This window comes from Pteronotus mesoamericanus, unplaced genomic scaffold, assembly GCF_021234165.1.
Source record: "Pteronotus mesoamericanus isolate MK-2021 breed Mesoamerican mustached bat unplaced genomic scaffold, CSHL_Meso_final contig_53, whole genome shotgun sequence".
Taxonomy (NCBI): Eukaryota; Metazoa; Chordata; class Mammalia; order Chiroptera; family Mormoopidae; genus Pteronotus; species Pteronotus mesoamericanus.
Window position 1 is genome coordinate 2,292,307 of NW_026555195.1, and position 17,868 is coordinate 2,310,174.

General features: G+C 37.8%; 1 protein-coding gene and 1 pseudogene across 1 annotated transcript in view; one reads left to right on the top strand and one right to left on the bottom strand.

Annotated features, from left to right (window-relative positions):
* ARHGAP32 (Rho GTPase activating protein 32) overlaps positions 1-17,868 on the bottom strand; it is a 183,221-nt gene that overhangs the window by 9,216 nt on the left and 156,137 nt on the right. Inside the window, exons 12-19 of the mRNA XM_054579450.1 lie at positions 16,382-16,484; positions 14,898-15,042; positions 14,354-14,436; positions 5,777-5,884; positions 5,347-5,492; positions 4,548-4,743; positions 2,781-2,926; positions 366-437 (exon numbers count right to left, since the gene is read on the bottom strand). Of these exons, the coding sequence (XP_054435425.1) occupies positions 366-437; positions 2,781-2,926; positions 4,548-4,743; positions 5,347-5,492; positions 5,777-5,884; positions 14,354-14,436; positions 14,898-15,042; positions 16,382-16,484 (999 nt within the window). The remainder of the gene's footprint in view (positions 1-365; positions 438-2,780; positions 2,927-4,547; positions 4,744-5,346; positions 5,493-5,776; positions 5,885-14,353; positions 14,437-14,897; positions 15,043-16,381; positions 16,485-17,868) is intronic.
* On the top strand, positions 11,600-12,072 carry LOC129075373 (cofilin-2-like; annotated as a pseudogene).

Below are 17,868 nucleotides of genomic sequence, written 5' to 3' on the forward strand. Positions count from 1 at the left end.
AGACAAAAAACTGCTAGTCTGAATATCAAAACTGCTTGATTTTATACTTTGCAACACTGTACTCATTGTGAAATCTAAAGAAATACTAATAATACAATTTTTCACTGAGCATTAATAATTATATATGGTTAACTTTAACTGTGTCATCTCTTTTTATGTAAACTGAATAGCAATGAGGTCAAAAATAAAGAAATACAAGGCTGGTCTCACATTTAAACATCAATGGACAGTACAAAACAGATACTAGTGTTCCTAAGAAATGATGGCCTATAGCCTATTTATTAAGCATAAATTTATAAAATAAACTAACTTGTTACGTTCTTTCATGAAATATAGAATAAAATGATTGATGCTTTTAATCTTACCATCGCCTGCATGGAGAGAAGTAAGTGACTCTTCACTTTTAGCTGATCGGAGGGTTCCTTCTGCCCGGCCACCTTAAGAATCAAAACCAAACAGTGCAAAGTTTTATTCATTGTTACATATGTAGTAACAGGGAGCAGTGTTTTTCTCTACATGTACTTAAACTTCCAAGAGTGATTAGTTGTACACTGACAATCATATTCCATTTAGCATCCTGTTATATAACATATTGTTCTCAAATGGTTGCCTCTATGAAAAATCTTTTTCTTAAAGGATTATGAACTTGAGAAAAAAGATGAATTTTAAAATGTCTTCCTTTTATACTTCCTAATGACCAGTATGATGCCATACTGGATTCAGGGTAGGCCCTAAATCCAGTGAAGGGGGATGTGTCCCTTCAGGAAGAGAAGACACGGAGAGACGGAGGCAGTCTCTGCCACGTGAAGACCGAGGCAGAGACTGGAGTGATGCCACCACAAGCCAAGGGATGGCAAGGGGCACCAGGAGCTGGAAGAGGCAAGGATTCGTCCCTGCTGGCACCCTGACTGCGGACTTTTAGGCCTCCAGTGCTTTAAGGTAATCATTTTTTGCTGTTTTAAGCCACCCAATTTGTGGCAATTGGTTATAGCAGCCCTAGGAAACTACACAGGTACTATACACCTGTTGAATCTGATCTGTTAAACATGTCCACCCTCTTTCACCTTGACACAGTCAACACAGCCGACACTTTCTCTTCAAGCTCCTCCCCCACTATTTCGGGTGGTAGGACTCATCTCTTCTGTTCTCTGCCTACCTTTCTCGCCATTACTTCTCACTCTCCTCTCAGGACGACGCTGCCTTTTCCCGTCCTTTAAACACCGCTTTTCTCCAGGATTCAACCCCCAACCTGCTTCTCTCACTCAACAGGCTCTCTATGGGCCACAGCATCTATTTCTAGGATTCTATGTGGTTGCTGACGACTCCCAAGTCCGTATCTGGTGATGGCAGATGCCTTCACTGAGTTCCAGACCCACACTGCTAACCCGCCCCAGGCACGTCCGACTCACTACTGCACAGATAGACACAGTACTTTTCTTCCCTCCCTTATCATTTCACCAAAACCTGAAAATGTTCTTTGTTCCTCTTCTCCCCTCATCCTTCACAATCACTTGGTCACCCAGTACAGTAGAACCTGCTTCCTAAATGTCTGTCATATCTATTTCCCACTCCCAGTGCCACTGCTTATTCCAGACACTCGCCGTTTCTTGCTTGTATGACAGTAGCTGTCCCCTAACTTGCTGTCCCCTAACTTGCTGTCCAGTCTCCAGTCTTGATTCTCTCTCCAAATGTTCCTTACACTGCTGCTGGAGTCATCTTTCTTAAATCCAAATTTGATCATGTTACAATACTGAAGCCGTTCAATAACCACCCCCCTCCCCAAGAAATGCAGGACAAAACCAAAACTCTTTGGCAAGCATACAATGGTCTGAACCTCGTCTTGTACCACACTACGCAGCCAAGTTCTTTACAGTTCCCTGTTTCACACACAAGCAACACACTGCACTCCCACCTCCTGAGTGGGAATCCCTACTTAGTCTTCAAAACCCAAGCCAAAGGTTCTATTTTCTGACCACCAGCTCCTCTCCCGGCACGAACCGATAATTCCTACCATAACTATCTTTCACAAACCTTTATTTCAATAGCTATGCATGAAATTTATTTTCTTACACATACGGCTTCCCAGGTAAGACTATGAAGGCAGGAGCAGTGTCTCACCTTCCTGTCTGCGGAGGCTGCTCTCAGTAATCTCGCACGTGCTCAGGACGCTACTGCCAACTGCCTAAGTGCGGGATTAAGTGACCTGAACATTATTTCTAACGTTACCTGAGAAGAACGCATATGATCTTTCCAAGGTTTAGAAGCTGATAGTTATCAGTAGAACATGGGTTTTAAACTATTTTTAAAAGAGTGGTCTTTTCAATAAAAGTAATAGATTTATTTGACCCTCTAAGATACTTGCATCAATCAGTTCTCTAGTAAAAAGATAGATTCTTCTGGTAATAAAAGTTATAAACTTGAAAGGTATGTTGAACATGGTTTTGTCATTTTTTAAATATCTGTAAAAATACCAGTTAATAAATGCAAACACCACAGCAGTAATTTTTAATTACCTACTACCAACAATAAACAAAGTTGCAAATTTTTAACCATTCACAAAATATATACAGTTTCCCTAAGAAATTAGGTATCCTACATTATTTACATATAATTTATGCATTTGGGGATAAAAAAAGACAATTCACATGTAGCAACACAACTGTGGGTTGTCCCACGGAAGCACATCAGGACGACATACTGAGCACATGCCCCGAGTAGGAAGGGGCCGACGGGCCACCTGCGCCCCGGTGGCAGCTCAGGGGCGGCGGGAGGGCACTGACCTTTCAGGGCCATGGCTTTCATCTCGGAAGGCTCGCTCTCATTACGCTGCAACTTCCGCTTCGAAACAGATGACGATTTCCCCAGGTTGAAAAAGGAACGCCAGCTGCCCACAGGAGATTTTTTCATTTTATTTTGAGGCCGCCTCCTAGGAGAGAGAAAATAATTTGTACTAAGATATCCAAGGGGCTGGTTTTACTTAAAGAAAAGGAACAAATGATGGAAAGACCCAAACAGCCGGGAGAGACACGTCCACCATCCACATGGCGCCCTCTACACAGCGCAGCGAGACTGCACAGCGACAGCATGGAATGGAAGTGACCGCCTGGATTTTAGTCAGTAATTAGTTTCACAAAGATAATTTTTATACAGATTGTCATATTTAGATCTAACCTCACTATCTGGGAAATAAGTGAGAGTAACATATATTTGGGAATAGGAAATATTAAAACTCCAGAAACAGAGTTAAAGAAAATGATTTTAGTTGTGAATAAGACAAATTAAGCCAAAAATGAAAAGAATTAAGAATAGTAACTAACATATACTGAATGCCAGACACTGTGCTACCTCCCTTATATGTAGTTATCTCCCTTAAATTATCTACAATATGAGGCAGTCACTATCATCCTCCTTTTACAACTAAGGAAATTACAACATGAAAAAATTTAGGTAACTTCCTTAATGTTATAAAACCAGTGAATGATAGAGTCAGGGTTGGAGGCCAGGCCTATCCGTATCACAGTACCTACTCTCTTGATTACTACTCTCTAAAGAGATTTTTGAGAAAATTATGAAGCTAAAACATAAATTCAAGACACTGAAGACAAACTCAGAACGACAAAGTAAGAGTGTGTTCTAATTTTATGTTGTCAGGACATTTTTTAGTCATGGGAAGTGAAAGGAAGTTAAGAGAAGTATACTAAAAAAATGGAAAGAATAAATTCTCCATCAGGTTTTATTACTGCTACCCAATCCATGAAATTGAAATCCTGACTTTCATGTGTAATAGCCAAAGGAGTAACAGATGTACCAAAATTAATTTACATACATTAGTCTTCCTACAACATTTTAGTAAAAAAAACCCAAACAAACCCCAAAACAAAAAAACATGTCATTATCACTTCTTTAGAGAAACAGAGAACTTCAGAGCTGGAAGGGACTCGGGGCGGGTCACCCACAGTGGCTCTCACACCAGCACACACAGCGGGGCCCTCTGGGGGGCCGGGCAACAGACTCAGTGCTGGACCCGCGCCCCTAGCCCCCGAGTTTCTGATTCCATGGGTCCGGGTGGGGCCTGAGAATTAGCATTTCCGGCAACTTTCTGGTGCTGCGGGTGCTGCTACCGGGGAGCTCGCCCTGCGAGGGGCACTGGTCTATTCTAAACTTAACGCGGAACCAACGTCAAGTCATCATCCATTCATTACTTTCTGAATAAGCTATTCCCACACAGCTTATTTCTGAACAAATTTTAAAGCAACGTGTCTCAGAGAGAAAAATCACATCCTGTACAGTGGAAGTGTATCATTTTTCCTAACAATTTTCCCTATACACTTGATTTCCTTCTTGTTTAAAATGACGTGGTGTTGCAGTGCTTCTCAAATCATTTCTATCATTCCCTATGAAGTATCACCCACAGTCAAAAGACCAGGTTTTCCTGGGACTGGCCCAGAATCAATACAGTAATACTAAAATACAAAAGTAAAGTAAAATAAAAGAGAACACAGAGCCATGAAATCACATTCATGAAGATTTAATGAACTTTAATTTACCTTTCAAGTGGGAACTCGATGATGGTATGAAACTTCCCCTGAAGTGCAGCAGGTCCCTCTCCTACTTCGATGTATTTATTTTCTGTCACAATGGGAGAATTGACCTGAGCCTGTGTTCTCGCCTGGGCTTCCTCCAACGTCAGCAGCTTGGTGGATGGCGAGGAAACCAGCAGGGATTTGGGTCTTGACAGAGAGGCTTTGGAAAGAAAGAAATACAATAAAGACAGTCACGCCTTTCTGCATGGGAAAACGATACGTGTGAGTATGTGTATATCCATCTATTTATCTGTCTATCCATGTACCTATCTATGTCTTGTTTTAAGTTTTCTTCATTAAGTTTTTTGAATGGCAAACATAATACAGCTTTGTACTAAGTGAGGAACAGAAGGTGACGTGCCAGGTTGTTAACAATGACATACACACATACGTATTTAGAATTTTTAAGTAATTTAACTATTTTTCCTTTCCTAAGGCCTTGCCCAATATCACTCAAATATGTTTAGATTTGGAAGGAATTTTTCTGCTGCTGCTCCAAATTAGACCTTTATATAAACCAACAGGAAGTAACACAAGACTTTTTTTTAATGTATCATGAACTTAGATCACAAAATGTCTAATATATAGTTTTCACTAAGTACACACAAAATACCTTATATTGTGCATTTTGCGAAGTGGGCATAATTTGCCGCTTTCTACCAAAGACAGATTTATTTAACTAAGATAAGAAACGCAGTTTTCCATTCCTTGCAAAGCTTTGATATGTGTTCCTGGCAGTGAACAAAATCTGCGCGGGCCCCACCTGCTCCCTCCTGAATGGCTGCGCCGATTTTCCCACTGAAGAGGACGTCAACGTGATTGAGGATGAATTCAACCACCACAGACTGAATCCTCACTTCCATGAAGGCTGCAGTTCCGCTGAAGCAGGCAGACTCGATCTGTTTTGACCTGCGGAGTAAATACAGTTACCATCAGTGAAAAGCCACAGAGATGGCAGTCTTAAAGGGCTTTCTTTCTTTTTTTTTAAAACATGTCAATCACAGAGACACCAGAGGGAGAAAGTATACTTTCACAGTACCTTGGCTAAGTACCAATGGCCTCTTTTGGGAAGATGCTCATAAAACAACAGATTAATTTTACTTTTAAAAATTGTCCTTATGAAACACTGATGAATTAGGCTTTCATTTAAGATGATTGGCTCTACTTAAGGTCATATGTCAAATGCAACGTACCTGAGCAGGTTTGGAGCCCAGACAATTGCTAGGTTTTTTGCATGCATATTTGTGATGGAACAATAGTCAGCTAGAAGTGACAAGTGTCTCATCAGGAACTCCAGTGTTCTGGAAAATGAAATACAACATATTAAAAACAACAAGAAACCATTATGTGGCAGTGCGGAGCATAAAAGCTCCACTGTTAAGTTTTCAGTGCAAAATGGAAAAAGAGCCGTACAAACCCCAGCAAATGTTGTGCTGCTCATTGGGTTTGAATGTTATTACTACAGAACTGCCGGAAGATTTGCTCCTGGCTGTCAGAAATCTAGTTTCAAGATACCAGTGAAATGAATCCTCCAATCCAGTTTCTAGACAAATGACTCTGAAGTTATGCTAGTCTACTTGCAGCCGACATGCTAACAGGAAAGGATTTCAACTTTCCTTCTATAAAAGAAAACATTTCACAAGCCTGAAAAGAATTAAAATTAAAATTCCAGTAGGCACCAAGAGGAGAATATTTGAGCAAATATGTGCTTGTAAAATAGAAAGCCTACTCCAAATCCTCATTATCCTGGCCTAGCTTATACGTTCTAAGTTTGCTTTATTTAAACAATTTACATATATAAAAATTTCTATATTCTATATTATATAATCTATATATCTATATAATATGTAGATACAGTATATAATATATAGATATATCTACACATTATATATAATAAATATATAATTACAGATATATATTATAATCTATAACTATGTACCTATATATAACATATATAGACATATAAATAAATATATAGCTATATCTATATAGAAAGAGGGAAAGAGAGGGGTATGGACAGATATAAAATAAAAAGGCAGAGTAGTTTTGGAAATAAAGCATGACTGGCTTAAATGTAAGTTAAAACACATAAACACAAATAGGTATTACCTACCAGCCCCCACATCTCTCAAAGCGTTCCTGCCTAACTGTATAGGAATGAAAACTATTAAAGACAATGGATGGGAGACAGAAGTTTAAGACTATTACTTGAAACAGTAATGGAAGTTAATTTTTGGTAAACGTATGAGTCTCAAACGTCTAGATGAGCTTAACATGACTTTGAGAAGAAAAGGAAGGTAACGGCAGGATGTTTTGTTCAAGATGCCTTGACAGGGAACAAGTATCTCATGTAACTCTCACAAGGGCCCTCCCTAGCACAGTGTCACCGCCCCTCACTCATGGAGCGGTGAACCCCAGTTTGCCCACATTACACAGGCACGCGGTGCTGGGGGTCCATCAGGCTCAGCTCCTCCCCAAAGCCTTGGCTCATTCAACAGAACCTACGAAAGCCGCTGTATGGCAAAAACCAGAATTCTCTGTCCCTCTTGTACAGAAGTAAAGACAGACAGAGTGAAGCTGGCCTGGAGGCAACACAGAGGTGAGAGGCTTGAGAAATGTGTGTAGAAAACAATGTTAAAATTCCTTATTTGGAGGTGGGGGGGTGGTATATGAAGGAAAGAGAAGGTTAAAGTACTTCAGAAACATATTTTATGAGAAATGCAACAACCAAAGATAGCATTTTATTCACATTATCTAATTATAAAAATGCTTTTAAGAGCTAATGGAGAATTTTAATCAGAATCTCATAAATGAGCAATTTCATATGTAGCAGAGTGCAAACTGCATAAACCTTCATGGAATACAATTTGGAAATTGCTGTATGTTGAGAAGAAAATCTAACTTGTCTTTTGATTTGTAAGAATTCTGGTTAGATCTTTATCCTAATAAAAATAATCTAGGTTCCCAAAAAGATTCATGCAAATGTATGGTCCTCAAAGTCTTGTTTAAAACTGGACTGGGTTGTGTAAGAAAAACCCCACCTTACAGATTAAATAAGCACCTTCGGGGAAGGTGAAATAATGTGCGGCCTATCGACAGTAGAGAACACTGCTGAAAGCCAGGCTTCCCAAAAACATTCAAGGAACCAGGAATTGTGAATGTTAACATCTTTTAAAAATCTGGATCAAAAAAGATATATAAAGTAGGAGATACATCAATTATTTAAAAGCAGCTAGACTATAAAAGCGCATTACATAGCAGGAGATATGTAACAAGGAAGTATATATAATTATAGAGTGGAGTAGGAGATATGGAATATACTTGAAAAACAGGTGGGCATATCCAGTAGGTAATACACAGGGTCCAGCAGAGGCGGCACCTGCTTGAGTATGGTTGGGAGGGTAATAATATGGCTGTAATAATTTATAGTTTTAATTTGAACATTTCATCTAAAATGTCATATGATGTGCTTGAGTGTGATACTGCTTTGTGACAGAATTACATGTTTATGATTTTGTAATTAAAGACTGTGCAATAAAGAGGGAGGGTTATTTTGTGCCAGACCCTGCATATTAGGAGAGAGATATTAGGATATATGCACACATCTATCAGCAGGCTATAAAATATACAGTGTTTAAAGATATAAAGAATATGTGCAATATATATCGTTGAACATTCACTATGTGCAAAACTCTAGTCTCAGAATACAGTGATAAACGAGACAGAATTCAGGGCCTCAAGGAGTCTGTGTTTTGGAGGGGCATAAATGGGCAATGCAGTGTGTATAAAAACATGTAGTAGGATATATGCACAAATACAGCAGGAAAAGGCATGTGATGTTCAATAAAAGATTAAGTAGATAGCAAGGGAGCTATAGATGTAATTAGTAGGGGAAATGTCTACCTATTTTGAGAAATATCTGTATATAATAAAGGAGACTATATACTATAATAGGGAAAATGTAATTACAGTAGAATAGAATAACACTGTAGAAAGGTAATATATCTATCAATGTAGTAGAAGATATATGTGTGAGATATGCACTTATATTTGTAGGTATATGTGTGTATAATAAAACACATAGTAAATATATGGGCATATATAACAGGTAATAACTGATAATAATGGTAATTAATTCATATAAATAACACTTATTTAACAGGCCTCATTCTAAGTGCCTTTCCTTTAATATTCATAATGATCCTATGAGAAAAGTACTATTATTTTCATTTTACAGATAATGCAACTGAACCCAGAGACAAAAGAACTTGCTCAAGGTTGCAAGGTCATACAGCTAATAAATGCAGTTTGGCTCCAAAGTCTAGAAAGTCTATAATATATAGATATTATATATAGTAGGTGATATAAATGTACTACAAAGTATGGGATAAATAAATGAGATACAAATAAAGCATGGTGGGAGACTTACTTATATAAAATATATAGGAGATATACATACTTTACGATAAGAGAAATACATGTATATGTTTATATGCATGTATGACATATATGTACATACATTCTCTTTATTATATCTGTATATGTACACATAAAGACTTTATATATGTGATAGAGCCTCTTATTAATAATGTTTTCTTAATTGACCCACAAGCTTAACCAGTATTATTAATTCTTTCGGTAAAATGAACTGATTGGTGTCCAAGGCACAGTAAGCTTTTCTGGCGAATAGGTTTCTCTGTGGTATCCCTGAACACTTCAACTAACATTGCTTGAATTGTAAGCTCACCTAAAACCAGTTTTAAGTATTTCTGTAACTATTTATGTAAGGTTATTTTAATTCATAACTAAGTTAAATGCTATCAACATTTATAAAACACAAAAAAGTTTTGTTTCTTGCTTCTACGAAACCTCAGTTGAGTATTTTGCAAAGTCTTGATAAAGGTGAGCTGCCAAATGAGAATCAAATACTGTGATGAGCAGATAACAATTTAAACAAAACCAAACCTGTAACTGTCAATAATATTCTCATAGAGTGATAAGATAATATCCACGCTATAAGAATAGGCTACTATAAAGTAGGAACATTTGGAGAAACAAGAAAGGGAGAGAGGTATGGGTGAATGAGAGGAAGGAAGGAGGGAAGGAGGGAGCAAAGGAGGGAGGGAAGGTTAATTCCTGGAAATAAATGTATTTAAATCAAGAGATGTGTTGGAAGAAATCCATACCTGAAAACTGACAAAGAGAATGTAAGAAAATAAGAGTTAATTCAAGAGTTATGATTCCAGGAAAACAATAAAAAAGAACAGAGAAGTGGGATAGGGTTTAAATTGTAGTGAGAAGTTGTAATAATACAAGAAACTTTTTCAGAAGTTTTCAAAAAGAAAAGGCCCTTGTTGAGTGCTCAGAGCAAAGAATGAGAAAGAACCCATTCCAAGATGAGTCAATGTGAAAACTGATCACGAGGTATGTTCTAAATTTCAGCGAATCCAGAAAGGATATAAACAAAACAAAATGGTCCTACAAAAATTTGGCAAACTAGTTTAATCAGACTATGCTGCAGTGTTTTTGCTTAGATGGCAATGGCGTAATACCATCAAAACTGTGAGGAAAAAAAAACTTAGTGACTAAAATTCTATAGGCAACTATCTATCAAATGCAAGAGTAGAATAACAGTGTTTTCCTGTCAGAGTCTCAAGACATTTACTACCTCCCATACACCTTTTCTTGGAGAGCTACCGAAAGAGAACATTACAAAAGCAAGAAGTAAAAATAAGAAAAATGACAAGAGACCCAGGAAAGAAGGGATCTCACTCACGAGGGAGCAATGAAGGGAATTTGCAGGATGAGGGAGGGTGAAGGGCGGGCAGCTGCACTGCACATCTGGAAAGCAACCAGCCTGGACCGAGGAGTGGGGCAGAAGGCCCTCGGAGGGGTGTTTTCGTGGGAAAGAGAGAGAGCTGCTCGCTATGTCTGAACATGCTGAGAGAGCATTTACCATGCTGTTTAAGAATTTAGCGCATAAAGTAGTGACAGAAACTAACAAGCCAAAAATGGGCAATCACTCCGCAAAAACACACAAAGTCAGAGAGGAGATACAACTCTAGTATATGATTAGGTGCAGTTGTGAACAACTGTTACCTAGGGATGACAATCCAAGGGTCCCCAACCTGTGGCCCGTGGGCCACAGGCGGCCCAGGACGGCTGTGAAGGCAGCCCAACACAAAATCGTCAATTTACTTAAAACATTAGGAGATTGTTTTTGTGATTACATGTCACAATGTATTTACTGTGTGGCCCAAGACAACTCTTCTTCTCCCAGGGTGGCCCAGAGACGCCAAAGGGTTGGACACCCCTGACAGACAATGAACACCAACGTAACTCCGCATGCAGACGGAGCTACAGATGAAGAAAATGAGAGAAGGGCGGGCGTGTGTTTATGCGGTCCTGGAGGGGGACAGGCGCAGTTATAAGAAAGCTAAATATGCATTTACCATAAGAGATAAAATATAATATGGAACAAGGAAAAATCAAGAAATAAAAACGTAAGCATGGTATTTAGAAAGAGGAGTAACCTCTGGAGTTGAGCAGTGACTTCTGGAAAAGAGAAATCCGAAATGGGAAGGCGTGGAGCAGGAAACTGCTGTTCTTCACTGTCAGCTCTGAATACCACTGGACTTTCTAAAACTATGTACGTATATTTTATCAATCTTTTTTTTTTAATTTAGAGAAAAATTAATATTTACATAGTACCTTATGTAAAATTACCAAGACTTCTTGGCCTAAACCTAATCATCTGTCTCGCTATGCTTGATATTAAACATAAACAAACAAAGGGCCAGGCTCATTCACACATTTGATCTCATTTTCACATTAAAAAAATCCTCTTAAGAAGGTATCACTACGCGGTGGCCACTGCCGCCGCCTCCCTGGCTGCAGCTCCCAGTGTGCCCCGCACTCGCGGCTGCCCACCTGCCCCTCCTCTGTCTCCTCCCAGCGCCGCCAGCCGGGGCCCCGCCGGAGCCCCAGCTGCTGCTGCGACCGTCACTGGGGGCACTATGGCTTCTGGAGTTACAGGGAGCGATGAAGTCATCAAAGTGTTTAATGATATGAGAGTAAGGAAATCTTCTACACCAGGGAAGGTCAAAAAAAGAAAGCAAGTTCTCTTCTGTGTAAGTGATGACAAAACACACAATTGTAGAGGAAGCGCAGCAGATCTTCGTGGGTGACGGGTGATACTGCAAAGGATGTACACATCTTCTGAGAGGTGGCTAACACGCTCTGTATGATGCACATATAAAACAAAAGAGGCTAAGAAAGAAGACCCGGTATTTATATTCTGGGCTCCTGAAAGCGCACCTTTAAAAAGCAAGATGATTTATGCCAGCTCTAAAGATGCCATTGAAAAGAAATTTACAGGTATTAAACGTGAGTGGCAAGTAAATGGCTTCGATGACATAAAGTACCATTTGACACTTGGAGAGAAATTGGAGGCAACGTAATAGTTACACTTGAAAGAGAACCCTTATAAAATGACAGTCAAGTGCCATCTGGATCTTAAGGAGTTTTCATTTCTCCAGCTCAGTCAAATTGGTTTTTGGTTTTTTTCTCTTCCCACTGGGTCCTTCCAATACAACAAATGAAGGAGATATCATTCATACAAGCAGCCTGTCAACAACTATCTGTTTAATACTGTTACTTTGATGCAGAACCCAAGGAATGCTTTCCCGTGATATTTTAGCCAGAACAACTGGTAACATGCCTCCCTTGCAGCAAGCGCTAAGGTGAATGTGCTTGTCAGTGTGAATAGCTCAGAATGCTGCAAAGGGTAAGCTGATTGAATGGCTTGAAAGCATTATCCACTGGCCTGACAGGAAACTTTATTCAGTATTATTTGTAGTTGCATTTGATTGCAGGTCTGTAAGGCTCCACCACTCACACACCTCACGTGCCTTGACAAGCCTGTTTTTGTGATGTGGCAGCACAGATATAACACGGTGCATTAAAAGCACTTTTTTGTATTGAGTTGAACTCCTCACCCTCTAAAGGAATGCCAATCACGTTGTGTTAACTGTGTCATCAACTTATGCTACTACCTCAGTGTTCATTCCTGTGACCTGAATATCTTCTTAAAAGAACAAGCTGTTATTAATGCCTTTTTGTTTTCCATTGAGTGTACACTGCTGAATAAGTGCAGTTTTATGCTTACCATGTAAGTCTTATAACATTAAAGATATTTTATCAGTTATGATGGCAATTTCTATTTAAAAGAGTCTTAAATGGAACATTTTTGGGATCAAACTCCCCACCCTCACAAAATGGCCACGTTGCAATAAAAATTGTGGCGTATTATGGAAAAAATAAAAAGAAGGCATTATTAGTATTCTTTTCACAGATGTGAAGATTGATGCTTAGAATAGTCTTAGTAAGGGATGAAGTTGAAAATTCAAACTCAAGTTATCAAAGTCAACATTCTTTATATACTGCACAAGGTTTCTTTTTCTGGTAAGTTACAAATAACTGTATACTGATTATTTTGTCTCCTTAGCCTTCTTTCTCAGGCCAAATACCTCTATTTCTTGCACTGGCTTCACAAAAGCTCTTTTGAGGGTGTGTGCGTGTGTGTGTGTGTTTACACTTCATGGATCCTTAAGACCTCTTTAATTTCCTCAAAGAATGCATTGATAGGAAAATGCTAAGCTACCTTCTGGCTCCTGACTATGATAAACTGATAGCTAAAATGTTGACTAAAAAAATGTGGTTTTTAATGTTGATTAAAAATTTTAGTGTTGGTTTATTACCAAATTCAATGCTGCTTTTAAGTATGTATAAAAAAAGTCATTTTTTTCAAAATTAGCACTATGTTACTTAATTTGTGTATTATTAAAACATCTACTGAATTTAATTTCTTGTCAATAACTAAAATTTAAATTTTTTATTTTTACTTTTCCTTAATTTATGCTGTTTTCATTCATTCACCAATTTTGTTCTGGTCTTCCCAGGTATACGCAAAAACATTTGAGTGTCCAAACTGACATACAAATTAAATTTGAGTTTTAAAAAGTAGGAACAACAAAACCAATAAACGATAACAAAACCTAAAACAAACCAAAACAAAAAACAGGTTTGATGATTAGAGAGTGTCTCATGAAGAGGAATTCTGAGACAACTGTTAGAGTTTATCATTCTATTTGGTTTTGACACATTTTAAAAAACAGAAGAGGATTGGAGAAAAGGAAACAGGCACCTGGCAGCATGTCCACATTTTGGGCTCAGGAAATCACAAGAAAAGTATGCACACTTGTGGTCATACACCCCAGTACCTTCAGCAATATTTCTCAGTGTCTCAAAACACACATACAATGGACAGGCTTAGTCAACCATCCATTTATTCATCCACGCATTCGTTCATTCAACATTTTTTAAATGCCTGTTGGTTTTTTTTAAGTTGAGATTTTTTTTTAAATATTTTATTTATTTATTTTTAGAGAGAGGGGAAGGGAGGGAGAAAGAGGTGGAGAGAGTCATCGATGTGTAAGATTAACATGTGTCCTGACTGGGAATCAAACCAGTGACCTTTCAGTTCCCAGGCCAGCGCTCATTCACCAGCCAGGGCCTATTAAGTGCCTACTGGATGCCAAGCACTGCGCCAGGCCCTGAGGATACACAGACAAATATAAATGTATGGACAAACAAAAGTTTAAACAGTTGGAACTCCCAGAAAATTTCAATAGTTAGAAACCCAAAGAAAAACAGCACTTGTATACCTCAGCTCACTTCTACTTTTGGCTGGTACTTTACATGCGGTTTACCTGTAGTGTGGAGGTGGGAGTTGCTGGATGACATCATGAATTTTTATCAGCCGCTCTTCATCTGTTGCTGCTGAAACAGCATCCTGTAACCATGATAATACGAAATAAACCAGTGGGCTTTGTTGGTAAAAAGGGAAGTCTTCACTTACAAGTTAGTTTTCACTCTGAGAGACATCACTCCATCTACTCTTTGATGCTGAACAATGAGGAAACACCATATAGTACCAAGGAAGTAAACACTTTTCCACATTATGTGGACATTGAAATCTATTAAAAGATTAATTTTTTAAAAACTCTATGGTAACCCATAGTAACTGTCATAAGACTAGTGGCTCAAAGTCAGGAACTAAAAGAATGGACATGTGAAATCAGCAAAGACTAGGACCTATCTAGCAATGACCACTTTTTGTTTTTTGTTCCCTTCAAAAAAGCTATTTTAGTCCTAGAACTATTTCTTACATAACCAAAACAGTTTTTACACATTTTGAACAAAATTACAACAAAATTCCAAATAGGACTTGATTTAAAAGTGACTTGTACTCACGGAAAATTTCTCATAGAGCTGGTAGGTGAGCAGAGGGTTTGGGAGCTCACGAAAATAGAGCTTACAGAGGGAACCCACGGAATGGATGTCTTGAACATACGGTTCCTTTGTCAAGTCGGGGACATGTTCAGAGTCAAATTCATGGCTAGCAAAGTCAGCAGAGGGAAAAAGTTATTTTATTAAAGGAAAAGCAAGAATATGACTTCAAAACAGAAAGCAAAGGCCCAAAGTGTTAACCTCTACCTCAGTGAATTAAATATTTTTTCCAAAGGATTATATTTGGACTTCAGCAGTAATTGGATGTTTGATCATAAGAAGAGTGCTTTTGTATGTGAAAATTAAGGGCATAGCTTTAATATTAAAATGGATAGCAATCTCTGAAATGCATATGAATGAGCAGCTCTTACTGCATGGATCTGAAAATGGGACTCTTAATTCCTAATGGTTTGAATATCTGATACTTTGGCAATTAATAAAAATCAGGATTGAGTGGCAGCTGGCCCATGAAGAATCATGCACAGAAATCCCTCAGATACAAGAAGTATGGTTCAGGAATGATTTATTAAAGAGGGATAAGAAAGACAGAAATAATATACATTGATTCCCAGCTCTAACACCAAATTTTAATAGATGGTAAAATCTGTAGTATTCAAGTGAATGAAATAAAAGTTGTGCTCTGAATGCTAAGGCATATTAAGCTCACTCTTCGGGAGGTTAATTAATATTAATCTATAGGCATGAGACCTCTTAACCTAGAGGATTAGTGTATGTGGATTTATTACTGGATATGAGATTTGCTGTATATGAAAGTAAAGACTGAAAGGGTCTTTAGTACAAGAATCAATTTAAGTGTTTTCCAGTATGTATTCCTGAAAGTAGAGATGAGCTGTGAGGTCGACGAGAACATTCAAACCCCTATAGAGTACATGGCAGTCTGCAAGCACCAAAGCGAAAACTAAAGGAAAATAAAAGTCTATTAAGAATAGACTAGAATCTAAGAGATTGAGCATAACATTTCTGTTGCTGGCATAAAGGTTACCATTACTTTTGTCTTAGAAGATAATGAGAGAGGATGTAAAATATGTAACACATCCATACTTGAGCATATACTACAGAACCAGTATCAAAGGAGATTAGAAAATGTTTCCCTCATCAATTTTAATTAAGAACTAAAGACTATTCTATTACAATGTAAATTTTCATCTGTCATGTTGTCATGGGTTCAAGTTCTATTTGCTAAACTCTTCAAATGTTGCAAAGAGACAAAATACAAGTACTAAAGTGGATGAGGGGTGTAGTTTCCTGATACTATAAATGGCGTTTCGGAACATACACACAGAAAACAATACAGATGTTATTTCTTACTTTTTCTAAGCTCTCTTATTGAAAAGCATGGTTATCAATGAAAGGGATTTAATTTGAAATAATTTCATTTTAAAGAATTACAACAGGAATGAAAAAGAAAATGCCATATAAGGATTTACCGTAGTCTCTGGATGTTGGAGGCCACACCAGAGAGACGATATATTCCATCCACAATGCCATACCTCTCAATGAATGCTGTGCAGCTTTGAAGAACCTGGGGTACTAAAGAGAATTTTTAAAGACATGGATTAAACTGGGAGTATGCAGCTTCGCCAAAACATGAGAATATCTTCGTTCTCAAAAACAAAATAAAATTTGTGAGTTAAAGGTATAAGGGGTGGAGTTAATCTACCACAAAAACCGATGAGGGCATGTTTATTAAATTTCACATCTCAACCAGGTAACTGCTTCCTGAGTAATCAAAACCGGCTCTACCTTGTTACATTTAGGTAAGTGCAAGAGTTCATATATTATCAGGAATGGTCTCTGTAAGATCTTCTGCAGTAGATATTTACATCATGTTATAACAGTAAAGTGAACTGATTAGTCATAACACCATACCAGATAAAAATATATAGCTGCTCAGCTTAATTTCACATATAGCAAATGGATATAAAAAAGTTATATGCTTATCCCAACAAGATAACCGCCTGTAAGTGCTGCCATTTTTCACTGTTAAAAAAGTTTGTTTTATCTTTTCATAGTTAATGCTAATTCTAATTTTATCCAACAAACAAAATAGCAACATAACGCAAAGGTCACAGCAATTATCAAGTAAATAAAATCTTAATCTCGTAACTATCTTTATGTTATAATTACTGACTTTTTGACTTAATATTATCAGCTCATTATAAAGAGCACTCTAGTAACGAGTAGGTAGAAGGACCCTCGCTCTGGTTACCTCACTGAGTAATCTGACAAAAATGGCTGCTCTTCCGGGCCTGCAGTCTAGAAAAGAATGTCAAGGTATACGATAAAAAAAAATTTATAATCATTAAAAATGTTTAATAGCTGAAATATGACCTTTACTTGTTCTGCAACACAGACTGATAAATACTTAGTAACTGTTCATTTGACAGTATTAGTTAAAATCCCTGAAAAGAAGTGCTTGGACAAACATTATTTGGTCTGCAAAGAACTACTATACCTGGGATGAAACATAAAGAGTGGTGAGTATTCTAATGAGATAATTTTAGCTAATGCATCTCACATAGTATACAATAAGTCCTCACTTAATGTTGTTAAGAGGTTCTGCAACTTTAAGTAAAATGACATAATGAAACCGACTTTACCATTGCCTGACTGATACAAACAAGAGTTAGGTTCCTACAGCGGCACCTCACCAACATTACAACAAAATGATGTTATTCTAGGACTTGCTATATATATGTATCAGTCCTTTATTATTACCACAGACTTTTCCTTGGTTTTCCTGCTTTTTGTTGTTCTTCCTGCATTCTGTTTTAAATTGTCAGATCTTATAACTTACATTTAAAATTTAAACTCCTTAGCTTTGAATAATTTTTTTAGGCAGCTATACTATTGAACATGTAGTAAGTACCAGGCTCAGTGCTTGATAATCACATACCCTCACTAGTTGTCACAG